The sequence below is a fragment of the Coregonus lavaretus genome, assembly GCF_964263955.1.
Source record: "Coregonus lavaretus genome assembly, chromosome: 18".
In the NCBI taxonomy this organism is placed as follows: domain Eukaryota; kingdom Metazoa; phylum Chordata; class Actinopteri; order Salmoniformes; family Salmonidae; genus Coregonus; species Coregonus lavaretus.
Genome location: NC_140005.1, coordinates 14044165 through 14065194, shown reverse-complemented (window position 1 = coordinate 14065194; position 21030 = coordinate 14044165). Strand labels below are relative to the sequence as shown.

At 47.2% G+C, this 21030-nt stretch overlaps 1 protein-coding gene across 1 annotated transcript; it reads left to right on the top strand.

The window, feature by feature from the left end:
* The first annotated feature begins 348 nt into the window (after positions 1-348).
* LOC311146092 (phosphatidate phosphatase LPIN1-like) lies at positions 349-20330 on the top strand. The gene is given in 23 exon segments (XM_084182559.1): positions 349-536; positions 628-701; positions 3200-3400; positions 4492-4587; positions 9482-9795; positions 11443-11559; positions 11778-11870; positions 12213-12327; positions 12894-13239; positions 13538-13631; positions 14078-14265; positions 15148-15241; positions 15541-15610; positions 16564-16656; positions 16820-16887; positions 17174-17312; positions 17535-17683; positions 17802-17888; positions 18229-18381; positions 18651-18765; positions 18988-19091; positions 19240-19783; positions 19786-20330. Coding segments are annotated over 22 exon segments (3339 nt in total). The 5' UTR covers positions 349-536; positions 628-698; the 3' UTR covers positions 19942-20330.
* Positions 20331-21030: the final 700 nt, after the last annotated feature.

Genomic DNA, 21030 nt, shown 5'->3' with positions numbered 1-21030 from the left:
GTGTAGCTCCCGCTTGCTGGAGAAAACTGTGCTAGGCTCGGGATGAAGAACACTGTCTACCGGTAGCCCCACCACTCGTTGCTAGCTTGCTCTTCTTCTGTGGGGTTTATCTACCGTTATGATGCATTACCTCCATCTACTGTAGTGGAGCGCCCCTGCCTCTCGCCTATGTACTGGAGTCATATTTTAAAGATTGACAATATAAATATAAAGAGGGGTTCCTGCATATGCAGGAACACCCCGAATTGCGGGCTGCAGTTGCACCCTTCTCACTGTTATGGGTGGTGTCGTCTCTCATTGGTCCGGGTGAGGGTTTATGCCGTGCTATGTCACCAGCGGAGTGAGTATAGGATGTTTTTTTCTCTTCAGTGACAGGATTATCTTCACAGCGCTTTAACACACCGCCAAGCAGGAGATCAAATGTCGGGAAAGGTTCTGTTCACAATTACAATGTAATAGTTAATTGTAATAAGAAAAACTGCTTTACCTATACAACGGAAGGTATTTCCCAGAAGCGACAATTCGTCATCAATAATGTATGTATGAATATGATTCGGAATTTTAGGCTATTTATCAATGTGATATTCTTAATATTTATGTGGTCTATCATTTCTTTTCAACCGATAGCTGCACCCAGATCATCTCGGCATGGATTGTGATTAGCCTAGCTTGTTTTTGTGAAGCAATTGCCAGGCATTATGGTAAGGACAGCATATTGAGACTACAGTTATATTCATATGATACAATGGAGACTGAAATAGGCTATGGACATAAACACAACAACAGCTCATTTTCACAAAGTCGTTATTTAGAATGTGAAAGATTCTGCCTGTGCAGTGTTTGATAGGCTATAAACTGCAGTTTATGTCCGATCATGCCTGTCTTCTGCTACAGAACATGAGGTGTATTATGCATCAGTATAGCTCACAAATATTCCAATGGCATATATTGAAAATATATCTGAAACATATTTGAAATACATGCAGTTGATGAGAACCTGTGTTGGACAAATGTGGCCACCTGAATGTGTTCTCACTACCCATTCATTTGGCAGCCTTGACTGCCAGCCAGACAGCTTTGGGTTGGATCCCTATGTCATATCCCACTGGGCAGAGGTCAATTCAACATCTATTCCAAGTTGGTTCAACGTAATTTCATTTAAATGACATGGAAACAATGTTGATTCAACCAGTGTATGCCCAGTGGGATGACTTATACTTCTAGTATATCAATAAGATCCTCAGCCAATGGGAATATTGTTGTTGTGTGTGTATGTGTGTGTATATTTATGTGTGTGTGTGTGTGTGTGTGTGTGCATGCTTCCATGCATGTATGCGTGATGTCTGTTAGGTGAGATAAGATGATAAACTAGGTACAGTTAATGCAGTTAATTGACTAATCCTATGGAAGATGTGACTTTATTAAAGGTTACCTTTCTCCCCGACCTGGCTGTCAGTGAATGGGCACCTAAACCTCACCTCTAATCTGAGTGTCCCTAGGATGTAATGGTACTACTATAACATGTGTCTTACATTGTGGAGTAGAATGAAGTTACCCCTGATCTAGGGTTTGTGTAGTTTTATTTTATTAACCCTAACCCTGGGCCTATATTGTGAGTATCTTGTGATTGGTTGTAAACTAGGTTATGTCCTTGGGGGGGGGGGACATTTTTCAGGTGAATTAGTTCCTTTAACACGTGGCCTTGTGTTTGAATGAGGGGGGATGGCAGAATGTGTCGGGGGTGGGGCGGGGTACTTATGTAATTGTTCTGAAATGCCACTGATACTGGCTCTGTAATGTTGTCACATTGAGGGAGAGAGAGGTGGGGCATGAGGAGAGAGCGGTGGGGCATGAGGAGAGAGAGGGCAAGAAAGAGAGAGAGAGTGAGAGAGAGAGAGACTTTATGCTTCCATTGTTTGCGTAGTGTTTAAGTATGTTAGTCAGGTATGTACTGTTTAATCGAGTGCAAAGATTAAACTGGTTATTTTCAGAAGGGAATACAATATAAGAAAATACATTTGAAAATGACAACAACGTGAAAAACAGGATTCATAGATTCAAACATCCATACTTTACCTCAATATATCGGTTCTCCAACTTCTATTTATCCTGTCAGCAGGATATTAAGCTATCTGTCCTCTAGGCACGTGTGTGTGTATGTGTGTCCCTGACTCAGCAGAAACAGGGGAATATCAAGAGGAGAGTTTACAGCCAACAAAGCAAGCCTTCCTCTCCCTCTCACTGTTTTGCATTGTTAGGGCCAAATCCTATCTTGAAAACTGCTGACTTTCAGGTAAATCATGCCTTGTCAATGGGAGATTTTACAAAAAATAATTGTAGGTGTGTGGTTAAGACTTTTGCAAGACAGGATAGTGCACATTTTGTCTCTGTCTTTTGCACTGTTAGTAAATAGTTAGGTCTGAATCCTAACTTTGTTCAAGTTGGGCTTCCAGTGAAATGGCTTCCTCTCCCTCCCCTGTTGGTTCTAGTCAGAAGGCGTTAGTGGTGCTGCCCTCCCTGTGACTGAGAGACTGGCATGGCATGCAGATGAATCCCCCTTCAAATGCCAGTGCAGCAGAGGGCACTGTGCACTGGGCACCAAGCGTGTTCATGCATGTGTGCGTGTGTCTGTGTGTGTGTGTGTGTGCATCAGTGTCTGTGTGTGTGTGTGTGTATGTGTGTGTGTGTGTTTGTGTGTGTGTATGTGTGTGTGTGATATGCAGAGAGCAGGCATGTGTTTGAATGAGAATGTCAGTGTGTTTATTGCAAGCACCGTATCATGCAATTTCAGCCGTATTCCTTTGTTTCTGCTGCACAGGGCAGTGGGGCTTTGGAGGCCCGGTTGGTTGCTGTTCAGCACTATGTGACGAATGCATCAGTAAAAAGCCTTATAAAGACCTGATGTGCGGGGAATGAGGACGGGCGGTCAGAGAGGAATGTTAATCACAGAGTCAGAGAGATAACCCAGCTGATCCATCCAGGCAATAACATCACTCTGGTGTATCATGATATCATCTAGATTCTATTTATATGATCATGCCCTCATCGCTCCACAGGATCATCAAGAGTCATCATCTGACTGCCCAGCAAGCGTTTGGGAAATTACATATTGTCTTTCTCTCTCCCTCCTATCCCTCTCCCCCTCATCCCTCCCCCCTCCTTTCCCCCTCCCCTCCCCTCCACCCTCTAACCCCATCAGTCTCAGACCATGAACTACGTGGGCCAGTTGGCAGGCCAGGTGTTTGTGCAGGTGAAGGAGCTGTACCGGGGCCTGAACCCGGCCACCCTGTCGGGCTGCATCGATGTCATCGTGGTGCGTCAGCCCGACGGCACCCTGCAGTGCTCGCCCTTCCACGTCCGCTTCGGCAAGATGGGCGTGCTGCGCTCCCGAGAGAAAGTGGTGAGAGGACACAGGGAGGCTGTGTGCAGTGGGGGTGGAAGGGGAACTGGGTTAAGGGGCACTGGGGCAGAGGGCATGGGGTAGAAGAGGGTGATGGGTGATTACAGTACTGGCAGGAGAGAGGGAGGGTCATCCTGTCTCAGTTTGAGATGGAGAGAGAGGGGGAGAATAGGAGGATGAAGGGAGAGAGAGGGGGAGAATAGGAGGATGAAGGGAGAGAGAGGGGGAGAATAGGAGGATGAAGGGAGAGGGGGGGGGAGAATAGGAGGATGAAGGGAGAGAGAGGGGGAGAATAGGAGGATGAAGGGAGAGAGAGGGGGAGAATAGGAGGATGAAGGGAGAGAGAGGGGGAGAATAGGAGGATGAAGGGAGAGAGAGGGGGAGAATAGGAGGATGAAGGGAGAGAGAGGGGGAGAATAGGAGGATGAAGGGAGAGAGAGGAGGAGAATAGGAGGATGAAGGGAGAGAGAGGGGGAGAATAGGAGGATGAAGGGAGAGAGAGGTGGAGAATAGGAGGATGAAGGGAGAGAGAGGGGGAGAATAGGAGGATGAAGGGAGAGAGAGGGGGAGAATAGGAGGATGAAGGGAGAGAGAGGGGGAGAATAGGAGGATGAAGGGAGAGAGAGGTGGAGAATAGGAGGATGAAGGGAGAGAGAGGGGGAGAATAGGAGGATGAACGGAGAGAGAGGGGAGAATAGGAGGGTGAAGGGAGAGAGAGGGGGAGAATAGGAGGATGAAGGGAGAGAGAGGGGGAGAATAGGAGGATGAAGGGAGAGAGAGAAATGAATCATTCATCTTTCTGCCACGTATACCTGAGCTGACACAGAGAGAATGGACAATGACAGTTGCTGAGAGAAAGATTTACTGTAGATAGAAAATAGAAAAATAGAAAGAAAAAAATAGAGAAGGAGGGGTGGATGGGAGAGACAGAGTTGATGGTAGATTGGAGGGAAAAGAGAGACAGGATGGAGATGGAGATAGCGAAGTACAAATACAAAGAGAGATGGAGGGTAGAGCAGAGGAAAGAGAGAGAGAATGGGATGGAGTGGGAATGAAAGGTATAGTGATGGTTGGTGTCATCGGTGTCTCAGGTGGACATAGAGATCAATGGAGAGCCTGTGAGTCTACAAATGAAGCTGGGGGACAACGGAGAGGCCTTTTTCGTCAAGGAGACAGAGAACACACTGGTATGTACACACACACACAACCATGGCCCAAAACCGTATTGTTCACAGGACAACGTGCTGAATGTCACTCAGCACAAAACTTAAAGAGAGAGAGAGCGAGAGAACAGAGAGAGAAGAGGGAGAGAACAGAGAGAGAAGAGAGAGAGAAGAGAGAGAGAAGAGAGAGAGAACAGAGAGAGAACGGAGAGAGAACGGAGAGAGAGAAGATGTGCTTTGGCAACGTAAACATTCCCATGCCATTAAAGCCCTTTGAATTGAATTGAATTGAAAGAGAGAAAGAGAGAGAGAGTAGAAGGAGTACATTCTTAGAAAAAAGGGTTCCAAAAGGGTTATTTGGCTGTCCCCATAGGAGAACCCTTTTTGGTTCCAGGTATAACTATTTTGGGTTCCATGTAGAACCCTCTGTGTAAAGGGTTCTACATGGAACTGAAAAGGGTTCTACCTAGAACCCAAAAGGGTTCTTCAAAGGGTTATTCTATGGGGACAGCCGAAGAGCCCTTTTCGGTTCTAGATATAACCTTTTTTTCTAAGAGTGTAGCCTAGTGAACTGACTTGGTGCATGTTAGGTAATGTGAGCGGTGTTCCCTGTAAACAAACAATGAGGACACGCTGTAACTGGATCCTGGACAGGATGGGAACAGAATGGACTCCATGCCCAGAGAAGGCCACACACACACACAGCCTGGCCAAGAACCATGAAGAATCAATCAGGGGTCATGGCCAAAAGGTTTAAGACAGAAACTCAATCCCAGTAATGTGATCTCACACTACTTAGTATGAAGTGATGCAATAGCCATGCATACACCTAAGCCATGCATACTAAATAGTGTGCTAGTGTGAACTTTGAGACACCATCTTAGGCAACAGGAGGCAAGAAAAAATCATATAATAGATCTCATAGATTCTATAATAGAATCCTATAAATAATCATATGATAATGACATGTAAACTCAATTCATAACCATTAGTAAGGGGAAATGCCAAATTGAACAGTTCTGTTTGAAGTAAAGTCTACAGATTGTGTTTTTATAAGTTAACTACCTCACTCTTATTATCACTCTATTATTCATCTAGTATGTGGCTCTCTGAGCGCTCAGAATAACTGCTACACCCAGCTCTCAGCCCTTAGTAATAACATCACAGAGGAGAGGAGAAGAGAAGAAAAGAGAAGAGAAGATGGGAGGGGAGAGGAGGATAGGAGAAGATGGGAGTGGAGAGGAGAAGATGGGAGAGGAGAAGAGGATAGGAGAAGATGGGAGAGGAGAGGAGAAGATGGGAGAGGAGAATAGAGGAGAGGAGAAGATAAGATGGGAGAGGAGAAGAGAAGATGGGGGGGAGAGGAGGATAGGAGAAGATGGGAGTGGAGAGGAGAAGATGGGAGAGGAGAAGAGAAGATGGGAGAGGAGAATAGAGGAGAGGAGAAGATAAGATGGGAGAGGAGAAGAGAAGATGGGGGAGTAGAAGAGAGGAGAGGAGAAGAGAAGACGGGAGAGGAGAAGAGAGGAGAGGAGAGGAGAAGAGAAGAGGGGGGAGAGGAGAGAATTAATAATGGTGAGGGAGAAGAAAGAGAAGGAGAAGAATAATCATAAAGGGATAGAGGGATGATGCTTGATCTTTTCTCCTGTGAGGGATTCAACCAGAGCTGTTATAATCTGGGGTTTAGATTAACTGGGCTGTCGTGACTGTCTGAGTCGGACTCCCATTCCTCCCTCCACCCCACTTTCCTGCTACATCCTCTCCTCTCAGCTCTCCTCTTCTCTCCTCCCTGCTACAACCGCTCCTTTCTGCTCATCTCTCCTCTTTCCTTACTCCCCCTCTTCTCCTCCCTCCCCTCCTCTCCTCTCCTCTCCTCTCCTCCTCCCTGTCCTAGTCTATTCCCCTCTAACAATCGAGGGATTGAGCTTCCATGTTCCTGACAGTGGCTGTATATCTTTTCCATGTCCAGTTAGTTGTTCAGGTTACAGTGTGTGTTTTGGTTTTACTGTACAGATCTTGTTTCTCCTCTGGGATTAATCCCCCTCTTAAACCCAGCCGAAAAGAACAGCCCTATTTATGGAACAAAATTCCCTTTTCTGCATTCCGCTGCACAGCACACACACACACACACACACACACACACACACACACACACACACACACACACACACACACACACACACACACACACACACACACACACACACACACACACACACACACACACACACACGTTCAGGAGTCTGTCCTCTCCCTGATTCACAGTGTCTACCCTCTGAGTGGTCCATTTTATTTGGATAAAGCATATACAGTGTGTTATAAACCCATGTGGGCTGGGCATCATGAAGATGCATGACACTATAATAAAATAAATCAGCACTGAGATATCACTGTATCGCTCAATCTCTCCCTCTCTTTCTCTCTCCTACTCTCTCTCCCTTCAGATTATATGAACGAGGCAGGATCAACGATAACAGTGTCAAAGAGCCCACCGGCAGTGGCACGTAGCCAAGCTCTAAGCTGGTTGTCCTTTGGGTGGTGGAACATTCTTGATACACATGGGAAACTGTTGAGTGTGAAAAACCCAGCAGCATTGCAGTGATTGACACAAACAGTCTATGTCATGGAAAGAGCAGGTGTTCCTAATGTTTAGTACACTTGAACAACACAGCAGATTTTCGGCATGTTTTGTTATTTGTGTATAACAAAAAATCAACGACTAAGCTCTTTTACAATAGGGGTCAATGGGAAATAATGTTTTAAGGGCTTGTTTGAGGGGAATTCCATCTTATGACGTGAATATCTACTCGGAGTATGGGGACAGCCAAAGAACCCTTTTGGAACCCTTTTTTCTAAGAGTGTATAGATCAGGGGGACATGATCAACTCAATCAATAAATAGTTGGTTGAAAGTTAATATTAACCAAGGAGTAATCTCCATATCGACGTTGAACAGGCTTGAGACGTGATTCAGTTGTAGTTTAATTAGTTGTGTTTATTTCATATATTTTATTAGTTATTTCAGGCAGGGGTGTATTGTAGTAGGCAGAGTTGAGTGTGATGTAGGTTTTAGGGTCAGGATGTTAAGATGAATGGATGTGACCTGACATCTTGTGCCAAGAGCGCTGGCTGCTAATATGTCTGTGTCCATACAGCCATGAATTTGGTCTGCTATTAGCTTCTATGTGGGCATGTGCATTTGACTGCACGTGGCTTTGTGTGTTTACATGTGTGTGTCAGTGTGTAGTGTACTTTGATGGTCATTGCAGTATGCCTCAGGTTCTTAAATTGTGAGCGTATGTACACACACTCAGAACGTACACCAGGGGTCGGCAACAGGTGGCTCGTGGGACGTTTCCCCCCCAAAGTAAAACAAAAAAATATACACAGTGCATTCGGAAAGTATTCAGGCCCCTTGACTTTTACATTACAGCCTCATTCTAAAATGGATTTAAAAAATAACTCTCATCAATCTACACACAATACCCCATAATGACAAAGCAAAAACAGATTTATTACAAATAAAAAACGGAAATATCACATTTAAATAAGTATTCAGACCATTTACTCAGTGCTTTGTTGAAGCACCTTTGGCAGCGATTACAGCCTAGAGTCTTCTTGGGTATGACACTACAAGCTTGGCACACCTGTATTTGGGGAGTTTCTCCCATTCTTCTCTGCAGATCCTCTCAAGCTCCGTCAGGTTGGATGGGGAGCGTCGCAGCACATCTATTTTCAGGTCTCTCCAGAGATGTTCAATCAGGTTCAAGTCCGGGCTCTGGCTGGGCCACTCAAGGACATTGAGAGACTTGTCCCGAAGCCACTCCTGCGTTGTCTTGGCTGTGTGCTTAGGGTCGTTGTCCTGTTGGAAGGTGAACCTTCGCCCCAGCCTGAGGTCCTGAGCGCTCTGGAGCAGGTTTTCATCAAGGATCTTTCTGTACTTTGCTCCGTTCATCTTTCCCTCGATCCTGACTAGTTTCACAGTCCCTGCCACTGAAAAACATTCCCACAGCATGATGCTGCCACCACCATGCTTCACCGTAGGGATGGTGCCAGGTTTCCTCCAGACGTGACGCTTGGCATTCAGGCCAACGAGTTCAATCTTGGTTTCATCAGACCAGAAAATATTTTTTCTCATTATCTGAGAGTCCTTTAGGTGCCTTTTTGCAAACTCCAAGCAGGCTGTCATGTGCCTTTTACTGAGGAGTTGCTTCCATCTGGCCACTCTACCATAAAGGCCTGATTGGTGGAGTGCTGCAGAGATGGTTGTCCTTCTGGAAGGTTCTCCCATCTCCACAGAGGAACTCTGGAGCTCTGTCAGAGTGACCATTGGGTTCTTCGTCCCCTCCCTGACCAAGGCCCTTCTCCCCCGATTGCTCAGTTTGGCCGTGCGGCCAGTTCTAGGAAAAGTATTGGTGGTTCCAAACTTCTTCCATTTAAGAATGATGGAGGCCACAGTGTTCTTGGGGATTTTCAATGCTGCAGACATTTTTTGGTACCCTTCCCCAGATCTTTGCCTCGACACAATCCTGTCTCGGAGCTCTACGGACAATTCCTTCAACCTCATGGCTTGGTTTTTGCTCTGACATGCATTGTCAACTGTGGGACCTTATATAGACAGGTGTGTGCCTTTCCAAATCATGTTTACCACAGGTGGACTCCAATCAAGTTGTAGAAACATCTCAAGGATGATCAATGGAAAGAGGATGCACCTGAGCTCAATTTCGAGTCTCATAGCAAAGGGTCTGAATATTTATGTAAATAAGGTATTTCTAGTTTTTTGCAAACATTTCTACAAACCTGTTTTTGCTTTGTCATTATGGGGAATTGTGTGTAGATTGATGAGGGGGAAAAAAACAATTTAATCCATTTTAGAATAAGGCTGTAATGTAACAAAATGTGTTTCCTGTCCCCAACAGGAAGTGATTCCGTCCTACCTGGCGACGTCACCCATTGTGTCCCAGGGGGCGGAGCTAATGGAAGCCCAGCTGGGGAGGGGCATGTCTCGCCTCTCTGACCCCGCCTCCCTCTCGGTCCAGACCCTGGGCTCCCAGCAGACCACAGGAGGAGGAGGGATGATGACGATGAAGAAGAGGAGGAAGAGGAGGAGGAAGGAGCGGGAGAGCGGAGGAGGGAGGCGGGAGGAGAGTGGGGAGTACTCAGAGGACGAGGACATGTTCACCATCGACATGAGCACTGATGAGGAGAGAGAGCAGGACAACACCACCAGCAGGTGATTACAGTAGATATAGTCTTTACATCAACACTATTTACACTAATCTACAACGTGTGTGTGTGTGTGTGTGTGTGTGTGTGTCCAGAACGTCTGTACAGACAGGGACGCATTTGGCAAGAGAGGCACACACACAGCCCGCCTCTGAGTTATCTGTTTACATTGGGCCCCAATTCCTGGAGAAACGACATTCCTACAGAGGCCTCTGCTACTACTTCTGTAACAGCGATCACATGCTGCAACAGATACAGATACTGTACTCACTGTGCTGCTTTCTATATTTCCCTCTGGCAGCCCAACCCTTACGAAGCCCAGGGTGACTCCAGGACGCAATGGGTGGAAAACGTGCTGTAATGTCATAATGAGTGGAATTCTGGGGCTGTTCTTGGAATTCTTGAGCAATAACAAACAGCTTGCTGAGTTTGGACAGTGTCACGCCCTGGCTCTGGGACTCTGTTATGTTGAGCCAGGGTGTGTGGTTTCTATGTGTTTTGTGTGCTAGGGTTATTATCTAGTTCTTTTGTTTCTATGTTGGCCGGTGTGGTTCTCAATCAGAGGCAACGTGTATCAGCTGTTGCTTGTTGTCTCTGATTGGGTCCCATACTTAGGCAGCCTGTTTTCCACAGTGTGTTGTGGGATCTTGTTCCGTTTGGTTTGTGTAACCGTAGGACTTCACGTTTCGTATCGTTTGTTGTTTTGTTCGTGTGATCATAAAAAATAAAAATATGTTCGCATTCCACGCTGCGCCTTGGTCCTCTCAGTTCGACGATCGTGACAGACAGGATGTGCAGAAATCACTCTGTGTGTGAAATAAATGTGGGGTATGCCAAGAGAGAGAGAGAGAGAGAGTGTGTGTGTGTGTGTGTGTGTGTGTGTGTGTGTGTTTATAGCCTAGTTGGTGACAGGTCAATGGTTGCATTGCCAGGCAGGCATCCATATATACAAGCAGATTATATAATTTCACTGCTGACAGGGGTAGAAGAAACATAGTAAATGTAAATCCGGGACACTCCAATTATTATCATATGTTGCGTTTCTCTTAGGCCTTAGGAAATGACAAAACCATTTTTGCCAGACTGTCTCTGGTGAATCCTCACTGGGGTAATATAGAGCTTATGGGATTCCTGTAACACACAAACACAAACACACGTCCCTGTGCTGGTTGGGTGCTGGCTTAATAAGCCTGAAGGAACCAGCATCTGTCTAATGTGAACCCAATTCTCTGGTGTCTCTGTGTGTGTGTGTGTGTGTGTGTGTGTGTGTGTGAATGCCAGCTCTGTGTCCTCCGTGTTGGAAACGCTCCAGTAACTCCTTCTTTTCCCACAATGCTCTCTGTCTCTGTGGAGTAATGACCGTGGTGAACGGGGCCTCTCAGTCGGACCCTCCTTATTCTCTCTCATTCATCTGATGTGTGTGTTGTTGTTGCTAATGTCTCTCTCTCTCTCTCTCTCTCTCTCTCTCTCTCTCTCTCTGTCTCTCTCTCTCTGTCTCTCTCTCTCTCTCTCTCTCTCTCTCTCTCTCTCTGTCTCTCTGTCTCTCTCTCTCTCTCTCTCTCTCTCTCTCTCTCTCTCTGTCTCTCTCTCTATTTGGCTTACTCTCTTTGTCTTTCTCGCTCTCTATCTCTATCTATTTCTCTCTCTGTCTCAGGACCTCTACTCCGGAGTTCTATGGAGAGCAGGGGCCTAAGGACAGTGTGTTGAGCAGCACCTACACCCAGAACAAAACATACACACGCCCTGACGCAGACTGGGCACACTCGCAGAGGTACATACATATGACCCAAACCACACACACGCACGCGCACACACACACACATGCACCCACAAGATCGAACAGAATAGAATAACCGACAGTTTGGTTGTTGTACTCATGCAGGATCTTGTCGGATGCCTTTGTAGAATGAAAGAACTGCGTATGGCTTACAGTTGTTCTCTCTGTATGTCTGTTTCTCCCCCCCTATCCCCATCTCTCTCTCCCTCCAGTGCTCTGATAGAGCATACTCTGTCTATCCCTCCTAGCGGTGGTCTGTCCATCTCCTGTCCACAGCAGACTTCTCTCTTCCCTTCTCCGATCAGGTAAGTTATACTATTTTATTTTGTATATATATTTTTTTAAACTCTGCATCGTTGGGAAAGGTTCGGAAGCAAGCATTTCACTGCAAAGTCTACACCAGTTGTATTCGGCGCATGTGACAAATAACATTAGATTTGATTAGATTTTTAACTCACCATCCAATCTCACTTATCAGTATAGCTTCATTAAGTCTTAAAAGTTATCCTTTGTTTAATTTTAGACCAACTACATTATAGTCTAAAACCATGGTAACCAGCAGAGACTTTGTACTGTATTGTTGATGTTCATGAATCAGTGTAGTACTGGCTCAACCAATCACATCTCTCTATGTGTATGTTACCAAGCAGCCCAGGCGGCTCCAGCCCCTCCACTCCTAAGAGTGACTCAGAGCTGACCAATCAGAGCAAAGACAACCCTGAGATGCTGTGGGCCTGGGGAGAGCTGCCACATGCTGCCAAGGTACAGAGAGAGGGAGGGAGGTGGGGAGGGAGGGAGTGAGGGGTTGAAGGGAGGGAGGTGGGGACGAAGCGGGAGGGAGGGAAGGAAGGAAGGAGGGAGAGAGAGAGAGGGAAGAGAGGAATGGGAGGGAGGGAAATAGGGAGGGGAGACAGATCCAGATAGACAGAAAAAGAAAGAGACAGAACAGGAAAGAAAGGACACAAAAAGGGAGACATTATGTCCACACAGTGATCCAGAAATCAGGACTGATGTTGGCAGACTTTAATCTCTTTAATCATCTTCCATGAGAGCAGCTGAGAAACACGCTAACCACACATCCTTTATCTCTCTCTCTCTCTCTCTCTCTCTCTCTCTCTCTCTCTCTCTCTCTCTCTCTCTCTCTCTCTCTCTCTCTCTCTCTCTCTCTCTCTCTCTCTCTCTCTCTCTCTCTCTCTCTCTCTCTCTCTCTCTTCTCCTCTCTACACCCTACCTCCCCTCCCTTGCTCTGTCCTGGTCTGTCTTTCTCTCCCTCTCGCTCTCTTCTTTCTCCTCTCTCTTTCTCTTTCCCTCTCTCTCTCCTCCTCTAGCCCTCCTTCTTCCCTCCGTTCCAGATGCAAGATTCTTTGATGATGTCCCCTGTCACCATCCCTGTGTGTGACAGCACACACTTCAGGACCATCACTGGAGACGGTGTCCCCTCTGATCAGATCCAGACCCAGAGCCACACAGACAGCAGCCCCCCGTCCCTCACCCTGTACGTTCCCCAGCCTGGGGACAACACTACTGGGTCTGTGGCTAGGCCTGAGTCTGGGGCCAGGTCTGGTTTTGGGGCTGGGGCTGGAGGAGACATGGAGGTAGTATGGGCTGGACTGGATGAGGGGGGCCACAGGGACAACACGGTCAGACACACAGACTCCCCATCTAAGAGGAAAGGTATGCAGCTCACAAGTCTGCTTCTTTAATGATCTGGTTTATTTCAGTGTCACATTCAGGGTTAGATTGTAATCAGAGTTTATGGACAGTCATGTTTGAGTAGCTGAACCATTACCTCGAAGGAGAGTACAGACAGAATATATATAAATCGGTTTAGATTCCAGAATTGTTATTGAAACTGTCACTCACATCTGTAAATATGAATGCCTCAGCCATTAGTTTCATGTCAAGTTAATGAATGAAAGTAATGCCTTGTCAATCATTGTATCCATGGTAATGTGTGACGCTGTACCTGCAGACAAGAGGAGCCACCACCTGGGCTCTGATGGAATCTACCTGGATGACATCACTGAGCTGGAGCCAGATGTGGCCGCTCTCTACTTCCCCAAAAGGTAACACAACTGTAACTTACACACACACACACACACACACTTACACGCACACCTGTCACACACACACACATACACACCTGTAACGAACACACACACACCTGTTACATACACACACATCAGTGGAGGCTGGTGGGAGGAGCTATAGGAGGACGGGCTCATTGTAATGGCTGGAATGGAATTAATGGAATGGTATCAAACATCAAATATGGAAACCACATGTTTGACTCCACCCCATATTCTATTCCAGCTATTCGAATGAGCCCGTCCTCCTACAGCTCCTCCTACCAGCCTCCACTGACACACAAATACACACACTCAACACACCCACACACACACATACCAGTAACAAACACACACCTGTTACGCACACACATACACACACTCACCTATCCTGTCCTACACACAGACTTGTCCTACACTCCTGACCCTATGACCCTGTTCCTTAGTGACGGGGGCGGTTCGGTAAGAGTGGGTGCGGAGACGGGGGTGCGGAGCGCCAACCAATCCCCTCAGTCGGTGGGCAGCAGTGAGATGGACAGCGGCGTGGACAGCTACTCTGACCAGCTGGGAGACATACCCAACATCACCATCTCCCTGTGTGGAGGTCTCACTGACAACAGAGAAATCACAAGAGGTAGGGGCTGCTAAACACATGGGCTGCATCTCAATAGTGTCTGGTTTACTTCTTGGTATAACTGAATAGGTGCAAATTGTCGCTACATCTATTTGCTGCCATATTGTTTTCAACTATCCAGTCATCTCTCCTGTCTGGGTCCTACAGAACAGTTGTATTAACCCTCTCCTGTCTGGGTCCTACAGAACAGTTGTATTAACCCTCTCCTGTCTGGGTCCTACAGAACAGTTGTATTAACCCTCTCCTGTCTGGGTCCTACAGAACAGTTGTATTAACCCTCTCCTGTCTGGGTCCTACAGAACAGTTGTATTAACCCTCTCCTCTCTGTGTCCTACAGAACAGTTATATTCAATCAAATCAAAATGTATTTGACACATGCGCGGAATACAACAGGTAACCTTACAGTGAAACGCTTACTTACAAGCCCTTAACCAACAATGCAGTTTTAAGAAAAATACGTGTTAAGTAAAAAATTGATAAGTAAATAATAAAAATAGATAATAAACAGAGTAGCACCAGCGTAAAATAGGGGGTGGGGTGGGGTGGTGGGGACAATGCAAATAGTCCGGGTAGCCATGATTAGCTGTTCAAGAGTCTTATGGCTTGGGGGTAGAAGCTGTTAAGAAGCCTTTTGGACCTAGACGTGGCGCTCCGGTACCGCTTGCCGTGCGGTAGCAGAGAGAACAGTCTATGACTAGGGTGGCTGGAGTCTTTGACAATTTTTAGGGCCTTCCTCTGACACTGCCTGGTATAGAGGTCCTGGATGGCAGGAAGCTTGGCCCTAGTGATGTACTGGGCCGTACGCACTACTTAACCCTCTCCTGTCTGTGTGTCTCTACAGAACAGTTGTATTAACCCTCTCCTGTCTGTGTGTCTCTACAGAACAGTTTGAGGAGAGAGCCATCTCTTACCAGCAGTTCACGGAAAACCCCTCCATCATCGACGATCCCAACCTGGTGGTCAAGATAGGAACCAAGTATGTAAAATACCTCTAACTCTGCATCATAGCAGTGAAGATAGCAGAGATGTGATTTTTCTTGATTAATCAGGACACATTATCCTCCATTCATATGTAATTGAATCTGACCTATCCCATAGCCAAAATCCCGATTTGATATGTTGTCCTGACCACATCCCTGACAGGAAAGTATGTAATGTACAGAACATACCACTGAACACCCTTTGTGTGCAGTCAAATATAGTACTACTGATAAGAAATCTACTGTATAAACTGGAGATTAAACAATGATCATATGTCTGTGTTTTCTCCTCCAGGTACTATAACTGGACTACTGCAGCCCCTCTGATGCTGGCTATGCAGGTGTATCAGAAGCCCCTGCCATTGGTAAGACCTCCACAACATTAGCAACATGCTATTAGCATAGCATCTGGGCTACACGGCTGGTAGACTATGTGCTGATCTCAAATATAGTGCACTGTACCGGAGTGGTTTTACCTGAGGTTTATCATATGTCACATTAATCATATGGCAATGTAAAAAGAACAGTCCAAATGTAACCCATCTACCTGCTAAATCTGTGGCCCAGTTCTGCGTCTGGCCATGCATGTTTTGTTTTTGTGTGAATTCCTACATCCTCTGTCTCGTTTGAACTTCATGCACACTGGAAAGCATTCTCCTTAACCACGTGTCCTCTTAACGCTCAAGGCTTTTCCCCTTTTTGTTCCCTTCTTTAATTTGTTCTCCCTCAATCTCACCTCCCATCCGGCCCCTATTGGCCTTCAGTACTCCTGTCTGAGTTATGTGTACTCTGCCTTTGGCCTCTTCTCCTACTGTTTACCCAGTCAGTTCAGCTCCAGCCCTGTGGGTCCCTTCAGTTTCAGCTGTCTGTCTTGTCTGTCTGTCTGCTGGGTATAGCATGTCTGTCTGTCTGTCTGTCAGTCCATCCCATCTGTCTGTTGGGTATAGTATGTCTGTCTGTCCACTGTCTGTCTGTCTGCCTATTGGGTATAGTATGTCTGTCTGTCTACTGTCTGTCTGTCTGCCTGTTGGGTATAGTATGTCCACTGTCTGTCTGTCTGTCTGTAGCATATCTGTCTGTACGTCTGTCTCTCTCTATGTCTCTTTGTGTGTTTTTCCTCTCTCTCTCTCTTCTATTTCGTTCTGTCTCTTTGTCTCCCTCCCTTTGTCGCTGCCTGTCTTCGTTAGATCACCATCATCCAGTCATATGACACTAGCTTCACTTATTTGCATTTGGGTTTTTGTATCTCTGTGTTTTTGCGTTTCAGTGGTTTTGTTGAGTTGTGGTTTTGGTCAGGAACTGTGTGCGTTTGCATCAGGCCGCAGTGGAGAACATCATGAAGGAGAAGATGCCCAAGAAAGGAGGCCGCTGGTGGTTCTCATGGCGCAGCAGGAACAGCGATTCCAAATCGGTACACCCCTCAGCTCAAATACACACACCTCTGTAACACACACCATAACCAGGAAACTTCTGCAGAAGTTACAGTATTGGAGGCCTAGTTGACTGGCATATTATATTTGCTAGAATTTCCTGGTTGTTGTTGTATGAGTGTGTGACTGGTTGTTTGTCCCCAGGACTCAGTGTCTGAGACAGGACTTGGAGATGAGGGAGAGGCCTCGCTCAGCATGGCTCCAGTCAATGGGTAACTACACTTCTCTAACACCAGAAAAGTTTATAATGCGCAATATAATTTAATTATTTTGAATACACGTTTATATACCCTAGTTTACAGATCATCATATACATTATACAGAAAGGGTCGGTTTCATGGACTGATTCTCCTTTGAGTTTGCTTTTTAGTTCAGGACTAGGCTTAATCTGTGTCCGGGAAACCCCCCCTAGAAGTTTATACTACATTGTTTATATAGTGTTTAGATTCTGGTTATAAAGTCAGAAATGCATTTATAGCTGAACTGTTGTCATAACAGAATGAAGGAGGAGTCTTCCTCCAGCGATGAGGACCACAGATTGTCCAATCAGGGCTCAGAATCCTGCAAGGCCGAGCCCCTTCTTACACCCGGTAGTGTGTGCTACAGGAAGACCCTCAGACTGACCCCAGAGCAGCTGGTGAGAGACACAACACTGTTCCCCTAACATCTATTGATTTAACTTATGATCTCAGAACTGCTGATGAGAAACAATACTTCTCACCTCTTTATGTGGTGACGTTGTGTTCAGTGTGAATGGGTAATGTAGTCTTTGTGTCCTCAGGCCAGTCTGCAGTTGAACCACTCAGTAGCAGGGTTAGAGTTAGAGGGTGTATGGGTAATGTAGTCCTTGTGTCCACAGGCCAGTCTGCAGTTAAAGGAGGGTCCTAATGAGGTGGTGTTCAGTGTGACCACTCAGTACCAGGGCACCTGCCGCTGCCAGGGCACCATCTACCTCTGGAGCTGGGACGACAAGATCATCATCTCAGACATTGACGGCACCATCACCAGGTGTGTGTATGCATGCATGAGTTTTATTGGCAGTTGTGTGTGATCATGTTATATCTCTGTTAATGGTAGGTTAATGAGGTGTGTGTGTGCGCGTGCGTGCATGTGTCCTCTCTTGCAGGTCGGACACCCTGGGCCACATTCTGCCCACGCTGGGTAAAGACTGGACCCACCAGGGCATTGCCCGCCTCTACCACCGAGTCAGCCAGTGAGTTCCCACAAGAGGAATTCAATAACTATAGATGAGCATTAGAGTAATGGAACCTTGTTCACATTTAGAATAGGGCTCAATGTAAGATCAATTAACTTTATTCATGGTGTTTCAATCTACAAGGTTTAGTACGTTGCACCCTAATGAAGGCAGCCCTGTCCCCTCCCTCACTCTTAGGAAAGACTAAGAGAGGAGAATCATTAAATCTCATTCTCTTCCTCTACCTATCCCTCTATCTTTCTCTCTCTCTCTCTCTCGCGCTATCCCTCTCTATCCCCCTCTCTCTCTCTCTCTCTCTCTCTCGCTCTCTCTCTCTCTCTCTCTCTCTCTTTTTCAGGAATGGTTATAAGTTTATGTACTGCTCAGCGAGGGCCATAGGTATGGCTGATATGACGAGGGGGTATCTACACTGGGTCAACGAGAGAGGAACCATGCTGCCTATAGGACCTGTCCTACTCAGCCCCAGCAGTCTGTTCTCAGCTCTGCACAGGTGAGGAACACATACACACACACACACACACACACCATCATCACTCATCACCATCATCATCGTAAAAATAAACACAGCAGAAGCAAAAAAGAGTGAAACACAATAGTGAACAATCATATGGTAACAATAGTGAACAATCATATGGTAACAATAGTGAACAATCATATGGTAACAATGTACAGCAGCTGATGTAATAGAACTAGCTATCCCTGGATTGTATAACGATGATTCCATCCCGTCCGTCCATCCTGTCCTTGTCCTTCCTGTAGGGAGGTGATAGAGAAGAAGCCTGAGAGGTTTAAGATCCAGTGTCTGACCGACATCAAGCAGCTGTTCTACGCCAACACTGAGCCTTTCTACGCAGCCTTTGGCAACAGAGCCACAGTGAGAGCCCTGCTTTCTCCAACACTGCACATGTTACCTTAGGCTACTTTTTAGATTCATTTGTCTGGAACCATGCACAGTAATGAACCGATCTGTAAATGTGACAGATTAAGCCAAAAGGCTATTTTCAAACTGAAAATTCTGTTTGATACCGTTGCAGTTGTGGTTGTGTGTGTGTTTTTGGATAGTATGTCGGTTGTTGTTAAAGTTGTTGTTGTTTAGGATGTGTATTCCTATAAGGAGGTGGGGGTTCCCCTAAACAGGATCTTCACAGTCAACCCCAAGGGAGAGCTGATACAGGAACACGCTAAAACCAACATCTCATCGTAAGTCAGACATCTTTCTCCCTTGTATCTTTCTTCATCTGTCTTTGTCTGTCTCTGTTTCTATCTCCCTCAGTAGCTCTCTCTCTCTGTCTTTGTGTCTGTCTATGAACAATGAAGTGAAGTATGTTTCTGTTTGTGTCCCTGCCAGGTATGGTGGTCTGTGTGAGGTGGTAGACCACGTCTTCCCCCTGTTGATCAGAGGCCACGTCTCTGACTTCTCCTGCCCTGACACCTTCAGCCAGTTCACCTACTGGAGAGAACAACTGCCCCAGGTCCACAGCCCCAACCAGCCCCAGGTCCACAGCCCCGACCAGCCCCAGGTCCACAGCCCCGACCAGCCCCAGGTCCACAGCCCCGACCAGCCCCAGGTCCACAGCCCCGACCAGCCGCAGGTCCACAGCCCCGACCAGCCCCAGGTCCACAGCACCGACCAGCCCCAGGTCCACAGCCCCGACCAGCCCCAGGTCCACAGCCCCGACCAGCCCCAGGTCCACAGCCCCGACCAGCCCCAGGTCCACAGCACCGACCAGCCCCAGGTCCACAGCCCCGACCAGCCGCAGGTCCACAGCACCGACCAGCCCCAGGTCCACAGCCCCGACCAGCCGCAGGTCCACAGCCCCGACCAGCCCCAAGTCCACAGCCCCAACCAGCCCCAGGTCCACAGCCCAGACCAGCCACAAGTCCACAGCCCGAAGTCCACAGCCCCGACCAGCCCCAAGTCCACAGCCCCGACCAGCCCCAAGTCCACATCCCCGACCAGCCCCAAGTCCACAGCCCCGACCAGCCCCAAGTCCACATCCCCGACCAGCCCCGAGTCCACAGCCCCGACCAGCCCCTGGACAACAGTTGAGAAGACCCCACACCACATCAGACCACCCCAGGAGTGACCTGTGTGCAATCAGGGAAGGGAAGGGAGAGAGACGCTCATGACATGCTCAAACTCATGATGATGCAGACGTGCAAATACAAGAAGCATATGTCTGCTCTAATGCCACACTCACACACAGCTATGCAGATGCAGACCTTGCACTAGTGAAAGTGTACTTGCTACTACAACAGGCATGTTAGCACTGAGTGGTATTTCTATGTAGCCATCATTTCTATTTACTCAGTGTTGTTTTCTCTACAATACCTAGCCTACTCATACAGGGCTTACAGGTGAAAAAGGTACTACTTTTAGACACGAAGCACTGATTCAGTTGCCTGACGACTCACTGAATTCTTCCACTGCTCTATGTTCGCTACTGTCACGGTTCAGACAGACGACCAGAGGACCACAATTGCGTCACACCAGAAAGTTTATTAAACTTAAGGGAAAAGGGAAGTAGGGAGTGAATGAAGGCTCCAGGGGTAACAGGGATCCTGTCCAATGCGCTGGGTCTGTGCCCCCCCCAGTGGCAGCGATGCGTCCTATGAAGCCGGTGGTGGGTGGTCCAGAAGTCCTGGGGGGGGGAGACACAGACACAACAGGGCGGAATGAAACCAGGCAGCAGTACAGTTCAAGGGAAATCCAAAATACGTAGTAGCAAGGCAGAAGGCTGGTCAGAGTTACCGGGATTGAAGAGTAGTCAGGAGTCGTAATGGCAGAAGCAGGTCTGGATCTCCTGAGGCAGAAGAGTATCCAAAAAACAGGCAGGTCCGGGGTCACAAAACCAGGGTGAGCCAGAAGCGCGAGCAAACAGGTTCCGGGTGTGAGCTTTGCAGACGATCTGACACCGGAGAGCTGAAAGACAGGGCCTTAAATACTGGGAGAGGTAGTGGGTAATGCAGCGCAGCTGGCAGAGTAATTAGAGCAGAGCAGAGCAGGGACAGGTGGAGCTAGTTAGGCTGAGTAGAGAGAGTGGTGAGCAGAGTGGAAGAAAATTAAGGTGGTAACCCGGTGGAGTGAGAGGCCCATGACAGAACCCCCCCCCCAAGGGACGGCCCCAGAAGTCCCAAG